This window comes from Marmota monax, unplaced genomic scaffold (assembly GCF_021218885.2).
Source record: "Marmota monax isolate L192 unplaced genomic scaffold, Marmota_monax_Labrador192_F-V1.1 WCK01_AAM20220418_F8-fsc00078, whole genome shotgun sequence".
Taxonomy (NCBI): domain Eukaryota; kingdom Metazoa; phylum Chordata; class Mammalia; order Rodentia; family Sciuridae; genus Marmota; species Marmota monax.
The window spans coordinates 6,946,908-6,965,068 of NW_026694865.1; the positions used below are offsets into that span (position 1 = coordinate 6,946,908).

Genomic DNA, 18,161 nt, shown 5'->3' on the forward strand with positions numbered 1-18,161 from the left:
GACTGCATCTTCAGAGCGCCGAGGAGAGTGGGAAATCCAGCCCAGCCGGCAGACCAATACCTCATACCTGACGTCTCACTTGGCTGCAGACCGCCATGGGGGATCAGTGCAGGTACTTAACTGCCTTTATTGCCTTTCCCAGCTTGGCTGGTAGAATGTTGGCTTGCTTCTGAAACTTGGGTTCCTTTAAAATGGACACTTAAGAGCAAGTGTGAGCTGCTTCTATAGTTAACTTAATATCTGGGTGCTGTTTTTTGTCTGGGTGCCGTTTTTGAATCAAGAGTCACTTGTTGAGATAATTGCTTCTTGTTGTTATTGACTAAGAAATATCTATTTGATTTCTGATACTGAGATAACCTAGTCCGACAACCTGATCCATTCATGATAAACTATAGAAATAACATCAAAATAGTATTGTGTTCATGTCAAGTCTGTGAACCGTAAAGACCCGACATATAACATAAGTACTCTTTGGATAGAGGACCAAAGGACTGCATGTGTAGCTCATTCCATGATGATATGTGCTTTTAGCACATGATAAGCTGAGAATGCTGATTGGCATAAGTCACTTGGTTTGGAGTAGGTACCCAGGATGTTGGATTTTTCCCCTTTTCTCCCTGATATATGTGTGGTCTTAGAAAATTACTTTTGATTTCTTTTTGGCTAGGTTGAGAGTCTTTTCCCCATTTAATACCAAGAACATCTTGCGTCTTTTAGCTTTTTATATACTATTTTAAAAAAAAATCTTAATCTGAATATTTTTCGCATACTGGTAAGTGACATTACCAGTGAAGGTACACAGTGAACCCTTTGCATACAGAAGTGCATCTGGATAGTCTTGATCTTCTAGATATGCTTTTACAAAGAGTGATTCATTGAAAGATCTTCTTTTTCACAGAAGGCTAGGAGACACCTTTGGCCCTGTTAAGACCTCATGTGGGCATTGAGGAAAAGAAGTCCTAGGAATTTCTATGTAAAATTGATAGATTGAACACATAGTTCTTATTTCCTTTCACCCTCTCCTGAAACAATGGTAAAGTAATTTTTTTTAAAGGCATAAGTCCATATAAAGATGGAAGAACACAGAAGAGAAGGCAACAACATATTGGAAGTTGCAAAGCAGATGAGCAATTTTTAAATGATTTATGAGTCCCAAGAAAATTGAATCCTGGTAGAAGTGCTAGGGACTGAATTGGAGAGGGTTTGGTTACATGTGTTTGTGATTATGTCAGGGTGTTGTATCATAAGTAAAAAGAATAAAATTTTAAAAATAAAAATAAATGAAGAAAATTGAATTCTCAGCCAGTAGAGGGAACTCCTGAAAATTAGCCTGTTGACACTGGGAAATTCCCTAAAGACTCAGGAATTGGCTGTCTGTAGTGGATGGGGGGTAGAGATGTTGTACTATAGTTAGAAAAATTGGTCAAAAGTTGTTTAAGGGGACTGGGGTTGTGGCTCAGTGGTGGAGCACTAGTCTAGCATGTGTGAGGCACTGGGTTTGATTTTCCGCATCACATATAAATAAGTAAATAAAATAAAGGTCCATGAACAACTAACAAAAATATTTTTTTAAAAAAATTGTTTAAGAACTCATGTACCCCTAGATGCTCTTCTCTCTCCAGCAAAAATTAAAGATTTAGGGGCTGGAGTGGTGGCTCAGTGGTAGAGCACTTGTCTAGCATGTGGGAGGCACGGGTTTGATTCTCAGCACTGCATATAAATAAATAAAATAAAGGTCCATTTACAACTTAAAAAAATTAAAAAATAAATCAAGGATGTATTCTTTAGAAAAAGCAAAAGAGAAGGTCTCTGGACTAAGGGATACAAGATACCTTTGAAGACAAGGTACTGTACTGAGAAGAGGGAGATTAAATGAATATATATACTTCCTGCCTGCCTTCCTTTTAATGCTTCAGAAAGCTGGTATTGAGGTTTGTATCTTCCAGGCAAAATATTTTTTTTAGAATTTTGTCATTTACTTATTGATTTTACATTTTGTGATGCTGTGGATCAAAAACCCAGGGTTTCCTGCATGCTAGGAAAGCCCTCTATCACTGAGCTGTACCCCTACCTCCAGCAAGGGATTGAAAGAATGTGCTCTAAAAACTAACCAACCCTAAAGAAAAATCTAAGGACACTGACAGCAAGGTTTCCTCACTGAAATGGCCAACTAGATCATCCAATACTACAATTCATATATGTCAAGTCTGGCTATGTTCTCATAGTGCCAATTAGTATGCAGCTCCCCACTTTTAAAATGATAGATAATCAAGAGTTATCAGACTTCCAAAGAAAGCCTTTAATAAGAAAGAGACTAAAGCAAACAACAGCAGCATTGTTTAAAAAAAATATATATATATATATATATATATATATATATATGGAAAAAGAGAGCTCTTGGTAATTAAAAAATATATATAACAAAAATTTAAAACACATTAAATTGTAATATAAAGTTGAAGAAGTCTCTGAGAAAGTAGAACAGAGAAAGAGAGATGAAAAATAGGAGAAAAAAAGTAGATAATGATTCGAGGAGAACCTAGGACATATAGTTCTAAGTTTAGAAATTTCAGAAAGAGAACAGAGAAAGTGAAGGGAGGAAATTGTTAACAAAATAATTCCTAGAAGTAGTAAAGATTTATTTTCAGGTCAAAAGGACCCACTGAGAACACAGCATAATGGATAATAGAACCACACAAGGTATATCATTGTGAAATTTCAAAACACTGAAAATAAAGAGAAGATCCTTCAGGCTTCCAGAGAGAGAAAAATCATATGCAAAGGAAAGATCAGAAATTACTATAGCTTTGAATCTCTGAACAGCAGTACTAGAAGCTACAAGGCAGTGAATGATGCCTACAAAAATCTGAGGGAAAATTATTTCCAACCTAGAAATTCTATACTCAACTAAACTGTCAGTCTGGTGCATAAAGATGTTTGTGGGTTTTGTTGTTGTTGTTGTTTTGTTTTTTAATTTTTATTTTTTTTAAGTTATAGATGGACACAATACCTTTATTTTTTTATTTTTTTATGTGGTGCTGAAGATCGAACCCAGTGCCTCACACATGCTAGGCAAAGCACTCTGCCACTGAGCTGCAACCCCAGCCCTGTTTGTTTTTTATTTTTTCTCTTTTGGTACTGGGAACTTAACTCAGTGGCTCTTTATCACTGGGCTGCATTCCTAGATCTTTTTATTTTTTATTTTGAGACAGGATCTCATTAAATTGCTTAGGACCTTACTGAGTTGCTGGAGCTGGCTTTGAATTTGTAATCCTCCTGTCTTAGCCTTCTAAGTCACTGAAATTATAGCATGTACCACCATTTCCCCTCATGAAGATCTTTTAAAACATCTGTGCTATCAAACATTTTACTTCTCATTAACCTTTTCATGTGAAGCTACAAGAGGATGTATAAAGGGAATTCCTAATGTAATGGTAAAGTTAGGAGATCCTGGGGGGACAACTGTATGCCAGTAGAAGTTGTCAGGAGGCTTTGAGAACAGTTTTTACTAAAAAGGGTGAAAATGGCTAGGATACTGGTATGTCATAATATCATGAAAGAAGCTATTTAAAATGAATAAAAGAGAGCTGGGGGTATACTTCAGTGATAGAGCATTTGTGTAGCATGTGCAAGACCCTGGGTTTGATCCTCAGCACTACAATCAATAAGAGTTTGGGTAAAATTAGTGATTAGCAATTAATATATAAAAAGCTAAGTAAAGATGAATTTTAAAATATATATATGTATATATATTTTAGTTGTAGTTGGACACAATACCTTTATTTTACTTATTTATTATTATGTGGTGTTGAGGATCAAACCCAGGGCCTCGCACATGGTAGGTGGGATCACTCTACCGCTGAACTACAACCCCAGCCCCTTAAAAATATATTTTTTTTAAAGAGAGCGAGAGAGAGAATTTTAATATTTATTTTTTAGTTTTTCGGCAGACACAACATCTTTGTTTTGTATGTGGTGCTGAGGATCGAACCTGGGCCGCATGCATGCCAGGAGAGCGCGCTACCGCTTGAGCTACATCCCCAGCCCCGATTAAAAATATTTTTTAATTTTAAAAAAGAAGTGCACAGAAGAAAAGATAACCATGATGTATTTCATAGTTCAGTTGTAAATAGATTTTAATAGTCATAATGTGAACACTTTGGAATTATCTAGTCAAAATAAACTATATTGGGATAATAAAATGATGGAAAAGGTATGCTTGTGAATGTAATGCTTAAAAATGAAAAATCAAAATGTATGTTATTTGAAGATACATAATTAAGAAAGACATCAGCTGGGGCTGGGGATGTGGCTCAAGCAGTACCGCGCTCACCTGGCATGCGTGGGGCGCTGGGTTCGATCCTCAGCACCACATAAAAATAAAATAAAGATATGTGTCCACCTAAAACTAAAAAATAAATATAAAAGAAAAAGAAAGACATCAACTATAAGGAAGGGGATGGTAGTGTGGGGGAAAGAGACTACTATTTTTCCCAATAGTCTTCCTATACTGATAAAACTAATAAAAATAAAACATAATTAGAGAGAGAGAGAGAGAATGTGTGTGTGTGTGTGTGTGTGTGTGTGTGTGTGTGTGATCTACCCTTTGGAGCTGGTGAATCCAGTTTCAGATAAATATCCCTCAGAAATGTACAAATACTTAAAGATTTATGTTCTGGAATAGAACTGTCCAAATAAAATGAATTATATCTGTAATGTAAAATTTTATAGTAGCCACATTAAAAAAGGAACAGGTGGGGGCTGGAGTTGTGGCTCAGCAGTAGAGCGCCCACCTCGCACTTGTGAGACCCTGGGTTCTATCCTCAGCACCACATAAAAATAAATTAACAAAATAAAGATATTGTGCCCATGTATAACTAAAAAAATTTTTAAAAAAGAAAGAAACAGGTGGGGCTCGGATTGTGGCTCAGCGTTAGAGCGCTCGCCTAGCATGGGCGGGACCCGGGTTCAATTCTCAGCACCACATTAAAAAAAAAAGGCATTGTGTTGTGTCCGCCTACAAAAAAGATTCTCTCTCTCTCTCTCTCTCTCTCTCTCTCAAAAAAAAAAAAAAAAAAAACCAGTAATATCTGTAATATCTACATGTAGTCAATAAGAGATACTAAGGTGATGTTTTATTTATTTATTTTTTTAAATGGAGTCTTTGAGGTCTAGTGTGTATTTTACTCTTACAGGAATCTCCGTTTGTATTAGCCTGATTTTAGGGAACCACATGTGGCTAGTAGCTCAATATATTGAACATAGCAGTTCTAGAATCTTTATTGCCAGCTTCTTTATAATATCAGAATATTAAAGGCAGCTGAATGTTCATCAGGTCAGCATTAACTAAACAATTACTTTTATGCAGTTGAAAGAGATCTTTGGGTATTGTGGGAAATCAGGTGAGTATGCATGTACTAATGTATACAAAGAAAAGAAACAATATAGAGTAGGGATAAGCATACAGCCATTGCTGGCCATTAGTGGTACACACCTGTAATATCAGTCTGGAGACAAGGCAGAAAGGACTACAAGTTTGAGACCAGCCTGGGCAACTTAGTGAGACCCTATCTCAAATTAAACAGAACAGGGAATGTAGCCCAGTGATAGGGAGCTTGCCTAGCCTGTGCAAATCCTTGAGTTCAAAAAAGGTTGGGGGGAGTGGTGGAAATCACCTCGTAGGCATATGCAGACAGTAAAATCTGTCAGAGATGTGTCCTAGAACACAGGGGTTCTCATTTAGACAATGTTTGTACTCTCCATTGGGAGATATCTTTTGATTAAAATTTGAGCCCAATTAGAGTATCTCTGGCAACACTTTTGAAAAAATGCATATTTTATCTTCCTGTAAACTAAGTTCTGCCAGCTTCCTTAGCCTTTGGATAGAGGACAGCCATTTGCACCATCTACCTAATATTGTACAAAGTTCTGCTGTTCCTCATTATATCTTGATTCTTTGGGCTTATACCACTTGTAGCTCCAGCATTTGTAAATGCATAAAAGGCTCTGCTTTTTCAAATCAAATCAACAATACCTTTCTAACACAACAGATGTCCAGATATTTCTAAGTTGTCTCACTTTCTAGGGGTAATGTCGTAAAACATGCTTAGCCTGATGGAAAGCCTGCAAGACACCCTTACCCTGGGAATGAGTGCAGAATCCCAAGATGAGAAGAGTTTGTTCTGATAAAGCACATGGACACTCCTGTTTCAACCTATTTAATGGGCATACCCACTGGTTCTTATCCTAACAGTATTTCCATAGATCTTCTCAGTGAAGACCAGATGTTAAGAAGAAAATGTATTTTTTTCTCTTATCAAAAAATTAAAGGGAAAAAAATAAAGGGGGGCTGGGGATATAGCTCAACTGGGTTTGATCCTCTAACACCATATTTTAAAAAAAAACAAAGTTGTGTTCATGTGCAATTTAAAATATATAAAACAATTAAGGTTGCTGGGTGTGGTGACCCACACCTATAATCTCAGCAACTTAGTGAGGCCCTAAGCAACTCAGCAAGACCTTATCTCTAATAAAATATTAAAAAGGGCTGAGAATGTGGCTCAGTGGTTAAGTGCCCCTAGGTTCAATCCCTGGTACCAAAAATAAAAAAGTTGTTTAAAATATATAGGAACTTAGTGAGGCCCTAGGCAATTTAGGGAGAGCTGTGTCAGAAGAAAAAGGAGCTGAGGATGTGACTTGGTAATTAAGCACCCCTGAGTTCAATCCCTACCAATAAACAAAGAAACAAATAAATAAATAAAATGTATTTTTATATGTGTGTGTATTCATATATGTGTATATATTTAATACATATAGCATTTGGATAGAAGACAGACATTTGTACCATTTACCTACTTTATCTTTACTTATTTGTACCACATACCACACACATGAAATTTCTTGAAATCTCTTAAGACCAAGAACAAGGGCTTGCAACTTAAGACTGACGCATCAGCTGAAGTACTGTTTATTTTGGTATACAACTCTGATTTTTCCTCACAGTGATATTTTGAAAAATGGGACTAATAACTCAAATTTTGGGGAATCCTTTAAGGAATATTACCAATATCAAGGAATATTACCAATATTAAGAAGTAAAAGTCATCTGGGTGTGGTGGTACCAGCCTGTAGTCCCAAAGACTCAGGAAGCTGAAGCAGAATGATTGCAAATTCAAGGCCAGCCTCAGCAATTTAGTGAGGCTCTAAGTAACATAGAGAGACCCTGTCTCAAAATAAAAAATAAAGGGGGCTAGGGACTTAGCTCACTGTTAAAGCACCCCTGGGTTCATTCCCCAGTACAAAAGAAGAAGAAGAAGAAGAAATAGTAGTGAAAGTCAAAAATAATACTTTGGGGGCTGGGGCTGTAGTTCAGTGGTAGAGCACTTTCCTCACAGGTGTGAGGCCCTGGGTTCAATCCTTAGCACCAAGTAAAAATAAATAAATGAATAAATAAAGATATTGTGTCCATTTACAACCAAAAAAAATTTTAAATAATACTTCATCTTAGTCTTTCTCATGGGTAATCCTATAAAATATTACTTTAATTTTGTGTAATATAGCCAGAGGAATGTGGAATTAATATTAATAGTGATTATAAGAAATTTATGTAATATTCCAGGTTTTCCAGTAAATAATTTTTTAATGAAGTTAAAACAAAAATTAGAAAAATAATGGCAATGACATTGTTTAAAATATCAGTATTCAGGCTAGTCACTGTGACACATACCTGTAAGATAGCTTTCTATGGGAAGACTGCTTGAGCCCAAGAGTTTAATGCCAGACTGGGCCACATTGTAAGAACCCCCTCCCCTCCAGAAAAGAAAGAATATGTCAATTTATTACATTCATAAAGTTCTTTACAGTTTTTCAGATCTCTTTGCTAGATGTCATTGTATTTAACTGCCATGGTATTTATGATATAAATAGGGCTGGGGGTATTTGCTTTCTTACAGAATTAGTAAACAAGTCTCACCTAAGATGTTGATGGTAGAGCTGGGCCTGGAATCCAGATCTCTGTCACACTAGTGTTCCACTACACATCCAGACAACAGTTCAGTGATTTGACAAAGTACCTTCAACTCGAAATAATTAAGTGAATGCTGGATTCATACCTGTTGATTCCCCAGGCTTGTTTTAGTGCAGTTAAGTTTAAGGGCAGAAAACTGGTGAAAAGTTTCCCATTCCTGCCTGAATTATTTGAGGCCATATGCTCATTGATATAGGCAGGATGTCTAGTTTGTAAAATGGAAATAACCTCTTCTTCTTTTGATCACCCAAGAACTTTGATTGTGGGCTGAGTAGTAATTCATAGGGAAGAGAAAATAGAAAGTGTAAGATGTGAAATGCTGTGAACAGGCGCTACAACCCAATATCACCAGGTAATTCTCAGTGTGATGTTTATTACTACTTCATTCATATAAGTAGAAGCCAAACCATTTTTATATAACATCTTGTCTAGTTCCTTAATTGTTCTTCAATAAACTTACTATGCTTTCTCCTGTAACTCTTGTGCTAAATGAATTTACTGTTATTAACACTAACGTGCAGTCAGAAGCAAATGTAGAACTGAGTAAATGTAGTATAGTGTTAAGAGTATTTCTGTGATTCTCTATTTGTAAACCTTTTCTCTTCAACTTTTTGTTTTTGCTGGGTTTTTGCCTCCAGTTTTTTTGTTTGATGGTTGTTGGCTTTTTGTTGTTGTTGTTGTTTTGTGGTACTGGGGATTGAATCCAGGGGCACTTAACCACTGAGCCACATCCCCAGCTCTTTTTATATTTTATTGGATACAATGTGTCACTGAGTGCTTAGGGCCTCACTGAATTGCCCAGTCTGTCTTTGAACTCACAATCCTCCTGCCTCAGCCTCCTGAGCTGCTGGGATTACAAGCATTGCCTTTTCTCCAGTTTTAACTTGAAGTTTTCAAATCCACAGGAAAGTTGAGAAAATACTTGAACTAGATTAACAAATCGTTAAGATTTTTGCCACACTTGCTTTAATTTTCTCTCTGTGTATGCTTGCCTAATCATTTGAAAATAAGGTGCAGCAATCATTACATCTTACCCCATATACTTCAGCCTGCATCTCCTAAGAAGATATTCTCTCATGTAGCCAATAACACCATTGTCATTTCTAAGAAAAGTAATAATTTCATAATCTACATCACATTTCCCTCAATTCCTGTTGTCCCCAAAATCACTATTATAGTTTTTAAGTTCTAAACAAGATACATGCATTGCATGGGTTGTTAGGCCTCTTCAGTCTCCTTCAATCCCTTAGTCTCCTAATCTTATTTATACACACACACACACACACACACACATACATATATATAATTAATCTATTTTAGTTGTAGATGGACACGGTACTTTTAGTTAATTTATTTATGTTTATGTGGTGCTGAGGATAGAACCCAATGACTCACACATGCAAGGCAAGCACTGAGCTACAACTCCAGCCTTCCTAATCCGTTTTAATCTATAGCAGTCACCAGTTTTGTTTTTTTAAAAGAAGGAACAAGAATACTTTGCTGTATAGTATTAATCATGCCAGATGATTATACATATGATCAGGTTATCTACTATTCAGAGATGCTAAATTTAATTAGTAGTAGAAATTTGGGTCTCCCTCACACAAAGTCCAAATTTAATGTTGTAGGAGTTTTTTGAGGTTTTTTTTTTTTTTTTTAATTGTTTTGTTTTGGTTTTGGTATTGGGGATTGAACCTAGGGGTGCTCTACCATTGAGATACATCCTCATCCATTTTTATTTGAGATAGTCTCACTAAGTTGCTTAGGGTCTCTCCAGGTTTCTTCTTTTTCTTTTTTAAATTTTTTATTAGTTATTGATGGACCTTTATTCGTTTATTTGTTTATATGTGATACTGAGAATCGAACCCAGTGCCTCACACATGCTAGGCAGGTGCGCTACCACTGAACCATAACCCCTCTCTCCAGATTTCTGAGGCTGACCTGAAACTTGGATCCAGCTGTAGTTTCTTCACTAACTATACAGCATTATTTTAAAATATTTTTTAGTTGTAGGTAGACAAAATACCTTTATTTTATTTTATTAATATGTGGTGCTGAGGATCGAACCCAGGGCCTCACACGTTAGGCAAGCGCTCTACTGCTGAGCCACAACCGTAGCTCCACATTATTTTAATTTTTAAAAAATCTTATGTAAGAGCAGTAATTATTCTAGTTTAGAAATAATGGTGACTGTAAATTGCTGATGGGGTAGTATTCATTCTGTCTTCCCCAAAGGCTGCTCTACCAACTTTTTCCTCCTACCTTTTTCTTTATGTAAAATGGAAATAACCTCTTTTTCCTTTGATCACCCAAGAATTTTTATTGTGGACTGAATTCATAGGGAAGAGAAATTAGAAAGTGTAAGACATATGAAATGCTAGGAAATTTTTGTGGTCTAGCTGCTAGTAAGCACCTAAAGCTAGAGATAGGTATAAGTAAACATTTATGGGCTGGGGTTGTAGCTCATTGATAGAGTACTTAATTAGCATGCAAAAGATCCTGTGTTCAATCCCCGGAATTACAAAAATAATAACAATATTAAACATTTATGATCTAGGCATAGTGGCACACTCCTGTATAACCCCAGCTATTTGAGAGGCTGAGGAAGGAGATCACACAACTGAGAACCCTATCACAAAATAAACTTTTAAAAGGTTGGGGATGTAGCTCAACGGTAGATTATTGCCTGGCATGTGCAAGGCTCTGTGTTCAGTCCATAATACCACAACAAATCAATATATAAACATTTATGGAGGGAGAATAACAGTAAAATGAACATTTATTAATCCATTACCATGTGTCAAGACCCAAGCCAAGTACTTTTTATGGATTGGGCCAAGTACTTTATATGGATTAGTTACTCTGACCCCATTAGGTAATAAGCAATATTGTTTCCCCACTTACAGACTAGGACACTCAGGCATAGAAAGGTCAAGGACCTTGCCCAGGGACCAGCAGCAAGTAAGTGCTAGAGCTAGGGTTCAAACCCAAGGATGATTAACTCTAGAACCCATTTTTATTCCTGTGCTGTGCAGCCTTCATTATTGTGTACCAGGTATTGTACCTAACACTGTCTCATACATTTCTTATATAATTCTCACATCAACCTGTAAGAACAGTCTCAAATAGGGCATATGATATCTGAACCATTTATCCTATTTTGTGGTTCTCTCCCATGTTTCAGCCAAGGTCTTTAACAGCAGAGTGGTTTGTCCAGCGGGGTCCCTTTTCCCACTCCCCAGCACCCACATAAACAGGAATCATGTGCTGAAAATGAAACCAGGTGGCAGAAGCAGCTGCACAAGCAAGAGAAGCCTGATCGGGTCCACATTAACCAGATGACAGGAGTGAGAGCCTTCATTTACAGTTCGGGGGACCATCAGTGTGAACTGGGATGACAGTGAACCTAAATAAAGGTCGTTGAAATAAGACTGATTTTCTAAGGGAAAGTGTTTCCTTATTGTTTTTCCCTCTCACCAGAGAGGATGTGGCAGTCTTGTTATTCAAGTAACTTCAAACCAGTGGTCAAAACCATGAAGAAATTTCTGAAGGAAAGTGTGATTTTTCATAGTTTTTGGTGACCACTTTTAGTTTCCTTTTCAGATTTTTTTTTAAACCATCATTACTGAGTCTATATGACTATAGCATAATAAACAGAGGAGTGCAATTTGCCCACGATGGTCGAGGGAGCAAAGTGATTTTATCATTAGAGGTCAGCTGTACAGTTATTTTTAATATGATAAAGTACTGTATGCATTTTTGCAATATGAAAGAATCTATGTTTAGGACAAATTTTTCTCATGGAAGTCCACAAACGCTGACTTAACCTTTGGTTATGTTATTTCTTAGCATTTCCATCTATAAAAAGAAAGTAATATTACCTATTTCCTGGGATTTTTGTGAGGATTAATTTTACATACACACATGGGATGGGGTATATTTCATGATAGAGTGCTTGCCTAACATGCACAATGAAATCAGGCTTTGATCCCCAGAACCAAACAAAATTTACACACACACACACACACACACACACAGTGTAGGGGAGAGCATGACACAAAGTAGCTCTCAGTGTAGAAGTAATTATTATCATTTATTATCATTGAATTTAGTGTTCTCACATGATATGGGTCTGGGAATCTTCCCTGAATTAGGACACTTGGCCTATTAACCCAGGAAATCAAACATTCTAGACACTGCCTGACTCTAGCCTAAGATTAGAGACATAATCTCCCTTAGTGACCCACTCTGGTGCTGGCAGGAGGTTCATACTGCCATGGTGCTTGTCACAATCTGTCTTTCTTTTTCAGGTGGTTAGCTCAACCAATGGAGAGCTGAATGTTGATGACCCCACAGGAGCGCACTCCAATGCACCAATCACAGCTCATGCCGAGGTGGAGGTAGTGGAGGAAGCTAAGTACGTTCATATGTCAAGGGGGTTCTTGAGTCATGGATTGGAAAATCTTTTCTGTCTCCTCCTCTCTGTGTACTGCTCATCTCAGACTTGGATTCTTCATGCAACTGTCCATAGCTTTCTTCCCTTGTTTTTTGCATGCTATCTTAAGGCTGCTGCTGCCCTTCTTTAGCTGTGATTTATGGGACAATAGTCAAGTTTTTCTGGTGCAAAGGATATAATGAACTATAAGAATTACATTGTAAGGGCTACAGCAGATACTAGCCATGAGCCTCTGGGAGTCCTAGAGTTTCATACTTCCTATGAGGGGGGGGGGGGAAACTTTTAAACCATGAACTGTGCTGAACAGCATTAAATTTTTGATTGTTGGCCAACAACCGTGGGTGTTCAGTTCTGGAACAAGGGTTTCAGGGCTCTCAAATGATTCTGGAGTCTAAATAAATAAAGACAAGAAAAATAGTTTGCACCTGTGAGTGTTTTGGAAAGGAAGGGAAGTGACCCTAATCCCAAGAAGGTGAGGCAGTTACCCTCATGCCTTTTTCTGCTTCTCTTGCATGTATATGTCTTGCTCTGCCCATATCACCAGTCCCTTGGTGCTATCTGCATGGTCTGTGTTTAAACTCTTAAATTCTGGGATGGAAGGTGAAATAATTGCTGATTCTGCTGCAAACGCAGCATTTTGCCACTTCTATCCCTTTTTTCTGGGAGGGTTATGCCAGCAGACCATTTTTAGTAAGGAAACATATCTCCTATTCTCAGGAACTTTGGCCATGTTTGGGAACTCAATTTTTCTTCCATTCTCCTCAATAAATATTAAGGTATTCTTACCTTCTGGGTTTTAACCCTGGCAGCACTTTGGAGTCACCTGGGACATGTTAGAAAATACAGATGCCCGAGTCTGGCCCTAGAGATTCTGATTTGTTTATTGGAATCTGGCCTGAGCATGAAAAAATTTAAAAGTTCATGTAGTTCTAATGTGCAACCAAGGTTAGGAACCATCAGGCATGATCTGATCTTGAAACACAGCCATATCTATAACTACCTCTACCTCCCACTCCTAGTTCACACTTGTGGCTGTTGCTTTTAGTTCTACTCTGAATTTAATATTATACTTTGAATACAAAGATCAAATGGACTTTAGTCTTATGATATGCCTAATATAGATTTATTTTTTGAACCCATTCATCTCATTTCATTTTGGTAAACGTGTACAGTAATTGTGTATGTGAGTATGGTGTTTGTGTCTTGTGTGTAAGATAGAGGGCCATTCACATAGAGTTCAGTTTGGTGTATTCTGTTGCGGTAAAATCCAAATTCTAGAATATAAAGAGAGTTTAAAGTCTTCCCATGTAACAACAAAGACCACTGTGCATCTTTGCCACCAGTTCCAGGTTTGGGCCTTCTGAAAGGTGTAGAAGCCAGAAGGGGAGCCATTGTATTTGACCAGTCTTCCAACAGCTTATGGAATAGGGCATTTTGTTTGCTATTTCCCTGATGATTTTATGTGCTACCAATCCATCTTGTGTAGGGAACTGTCAGGGCCCAGCCATGTGTTGTTATTCTTGGCCCTCTGGGGGTGGTGGGGCAGGGACAGGGTAGCCATGTGTCTACTTGCTTGATCATTCTCCTGGGAAGAAGTCTCAGCTAGAGAAACATGAGGCGTCTTGAAAAACCCCTCATTGCATGCAGCTGGGATGCCATTTGTTCATGCAGCCTGTTTATTGGGTAAGGGGCGCTGTTGCCTGTATTAAGATTCGTCTTGGGTATTGGGAGACTGTGACACCTTCACTTCCAAGCTTTTGAATTTGGGTTCCTCATCCAACTTGTTTTCTGTGAAGTGAAAATATAGGATTTTGGTTTTTGTTCTGTGAGCAAAATGAACATTTGGCTTTCTTTTTTCTGTTAGCTGCAGGACACATGTCCTTGTTTAAGTATGGTTGGAAGGGTGAGGAGGGCAAGCAGCTTTTCAGTTGATTTTTTGTTATATAAGTACACAGGCATTTCAAGTTATCTAGACTTCAGCTGTGACCTTATAAACCTGAACCTCATTTCTCCTGAGAATTAATAAGAGTAGATTTAGGCACTTCTCTGGTGGTTATGACCACAGCAGTGACCATCCTCCCTCTGGTTCATCTGATAAGATAAAGTGTCTCTTAAACCTTTTCTCCCTCTCTGGAGCAAGAGTTAACTGCTAGTTGCTTTAGTCAGGCATGTTGTGCTTGTAGAAAGCAAGGGACTTCTTTTTCCCTCGGTGTAGGAGAGGATAGCTCAACATTGTACAGGAAGACCTTGTTCGAGAACCAAATAGCTCAAGTGTGCCTGACTGAGTTGTTACATGCAGGGTCATTTGCTCTTTCCCCTGCCACCTTCCTGAAAGTTGCTCAAGAAAGGCTATCCTGGGACTTCTACCAATTCTTTCTGTTTTGCCTTCCCCCTAAGATCCACTTCCCACCTTGTTGCTTCTGTCAGGCTCCTGCCCCCTCAACTTTAATGTGGAAACAAAGTGGTCTACTCAGCCTACCTCAACAGGAAGAAACTAAACACAGACACATACTGCATGTTTGCATGGCTCACAGGGAGTCGCTTCCATCTCATCTTTGTGGACTAATATCTCTTTCTTTCTTTCTTCCTTTCTGTGTTTTTTCTCTTTACATACTCTGTAGCTGCCTGAAAATGCTCAACCTGTGGTGAGTCCCTCTCTCTAGTACACATGCAAGGGGAGCGGACCAGACTAGGCTGGGATTGGCAAAGCCAAACAAAATGCTTTAGGAAACATAAATGGCTTCCATATGCCTCCTGTGCCATAACCACCCAGACTGGGGAGCTAGATCCACAAAGTAGGGATGGGGCAGGCCTACACCCAGAAATTAATCTGTTCCTTCTTTCTTTTTAAACCTACCTCATTTTTCTCTGCCACCTCTGCAAATAACATTCCACATTATCCAAAATTGTCTTTTTTTATTTTTGGCAGAGCAAATTTTCTCCCAAAATAATATGGCCAGGTATTATTAAAGGGAGAGAGACTGAGGTAAAAAAAGGTTAATATAGCAGTTGTTCAGGTATCAGTTGTTCCCTTGCCAACCACAAGGATTGATGTTGTTACCAGATAATTTCACATTCTGCAATTGGGTTTCTAACTTGGAAATTGGCCGCTCTGGAAAAAAAGTATCTTTTTTTCTTTAGCTAATTCTTCCATCTGTAGAGTGGGAGTCTCAAAAAAGAACCCCTTAGGGAAAGATGGACATTTTATTGTTGTTGTTTTGGGGGTTATTTTGTTTGTTTTCTGTTCACTTTCTTTATTCCTATGAGAGTATAGTAGGCCAAGGGCTGACTCAGATGATGGAAATATTGGAGCCTGTCACTTCTACTCCCAGAGAAGGCTTCTCGAATGCTTTCTTGGCAACAACAGGGGGTATATATGGAAATGGAACACCTAAAGGATTCATTATCGGTGACAAACATTCTTGCTGCAAGACAGGGAACCCCCTAGCTCTCTTCCTGGACAATGCTTGTGATCTTCCAGGTGCTCCTGAACTTGCTGGTCTATTGCAGTCTGGAATTGAAACTCTCCCACATTGCCTTCATGCATAGGGCCACATTCTACACCATGATAACAGCCTGCTGGACTCTGACTACCTCATTTTTATTTTCTTCAGTGATTGGGTTGGGCACTGGTTTCTGATCCCTAACTGTTCTAGGCCAAATTGCCTACAGGGCTTTCCTAGGGATGGGAATGTATTAAAGATAACAGTTGGGTTTTATGGAGGTAGGATTTATATTCTTATGGTTTCAAAGAGCACATTTGGCCTATTCGTTTTGCGAATATGTGTCTGTGTAATCTGACATTGTTGTGGTCTATATTTTTCCTGTGAGATGTCAGTCACATGATCCTGTTGAAAATTCTTGCAGTCTTGTTGTGCTCATCAAAACTTGTACTTGGGCTGGGCATGGTAGTGCATGCCTGTACTCCCAGCAGCTTGGGAAGCTGAAGCAGAGGGGTTGCAAGTTCAAAGCCAGCCTCAGCAACTTAGCAAGGCATCAGGCAACTCAGCAAGACCCTGTCTCTAAGTAAAATATAAAAATGGGCTGGGGATGTGGCTTAATGGGTTATACAGCCCCTGGGTTCAATCCCTGATACCAAAAAGAAAAAACCTGTACTAAGAACTCTAAGTTAGAGTCTCAAGGTCTGCCTGGAGAGATAAGACATGATATTAGGTGAAATAACAAGGAATTCTCCAGTACACTTACATTATCATTCCTAGAAGGCTGAAGGGGCCAAGAAATCACTGTGAATGGTCAAGGAAGACTTCATGGGCATAGCAGAACTCAAGCCAAGTTTTAGAGGAAAGAAAGAATGTGCAGGTATGGCAGAGAAGAGGAACATAGCGGAGTAGCTGAAGGGAAAGAACAGGACACAGTAAGAGAGTGATATGAAAAGGGTAGTTAGTCAAAGAACTGCAGGAATAGTGCCTGATGGCTCCTCAGGAGTCTTGGATCAGTTTTTGCTCTAGCATGTTAAGAACCTCTTGTTATTCAAATAATCAAAGAATCAACTGGAAAGACACAGAGGTATTGATCACCTGGCCTGATTTTCTTCTGAAAATAACACACTGGTATGAAGTCACTCAGTGGACTTAGTCTGGAGTCTAGCCCAGTTTAATGGGTCCTGTTGCTAGTCATTACTGCAGAAACCAAACAATTAAAGAGCAGGATGTAGGGCCTACTTCCTCATGAGTGGAATTGTTAATAGCTTGTGTTACTGCTGAAGCTTTAACTGTAATAAAAGTAAAAATTAATCTAGGGCTCTAAATTTAAAATATTGCAGTTCCTCTGAAGGACAGCTCACAACACTTCTCCACTCCAGCGATTACACACTGCACATCAGGTTATGGTATACCAGATATTAATTTGTTTGGTTTGCCTCGAAGGAGGTAAAAGAGAAGTCATTGTATGGCTTGATGTGGGCCAGTATTTCAAACATTTTTTGATTCCTTTTATTTATTTTTTATTTTTGTTTATTTATTTTATACTTGGAACTGAATCCAGGAGCACTTTACCAGTGAGCTATATCACCAGTCCTTTTTATTTTTATTTTAAGATAGGGTCCCACTAAGTTGCTGAGGCTGGCCTTGAACTTGGGATCCTCCTGTATCACCTTCCTGAGTTGCTGGGATTATTAGATGTGCGCCACCACTCTTGACAACTCCTTTTATTTAAAAACACAAAATCATCATTTTAGCATCCTCCAAAGAAAATAAGAATAGAAATTAACTTAAAAGTTAGTTGGGCTGGGGTTATGGTTCAGCAGTAGAGTGCTCACCTAGCATGTGCGAGGAGGCCCTGGGTTCGATCCTTAATACCACCCACATACAAATAAATAAATGAAATAAAGGTTTTTAAAAAAAAGTTAGTAATACCTGTGAAAATCATGGTTCAAAAGGATCAGTAAGACTATTGAAATATTAGGGATCCCATGAGATTAACTTTGCCTCTTTAAATATTGCTGGACATTCAATTTGGTCTTACTCTAATACACATACATACATACACACACACACACACACACACACACAGAGAGAGAGAGAGAGAGAGAGAGAGAGAGAGAGAGAGAGAGAACAAGACCAGTTTTTTTCTTGAATTCTTCCTCAGGGTTTCCACTGAAGACTATCTTAAGCCATCAGAAGTGCTGGTCATTTATATTTAAAAGAATTTATTCTGTTC

General features: G+C 38.2%; 1 protein-coding gene across 6 annotated transcripts in view; it reads left to right on the forward strand.

The window, feature by feature from the left end:
- Csnk1g1 (casein kinase 1 gamma 1) overlaps positions 1-18,161 on the forward strand; it is a 151,830-nt gene that overhangs the window by 125,677 nt on the left and 7,992 nt on the right. For 4 of the 6 annotated variants that reach the window (XM_046426566.2, XM_046426565.2, XM_046426569.2 and 1 more), the window contains 2 exons: positions 2-112; positions 12,337-12,443. In XM_046426566.2, coding sequence (XP_046282522.1) covers positions 2-112; positions 12,337-12,443 — 218 coding nt within the window. The other 2 variants (XM_046426568.2, XM_046426567.2) reach the window with 2 other exon arrangements.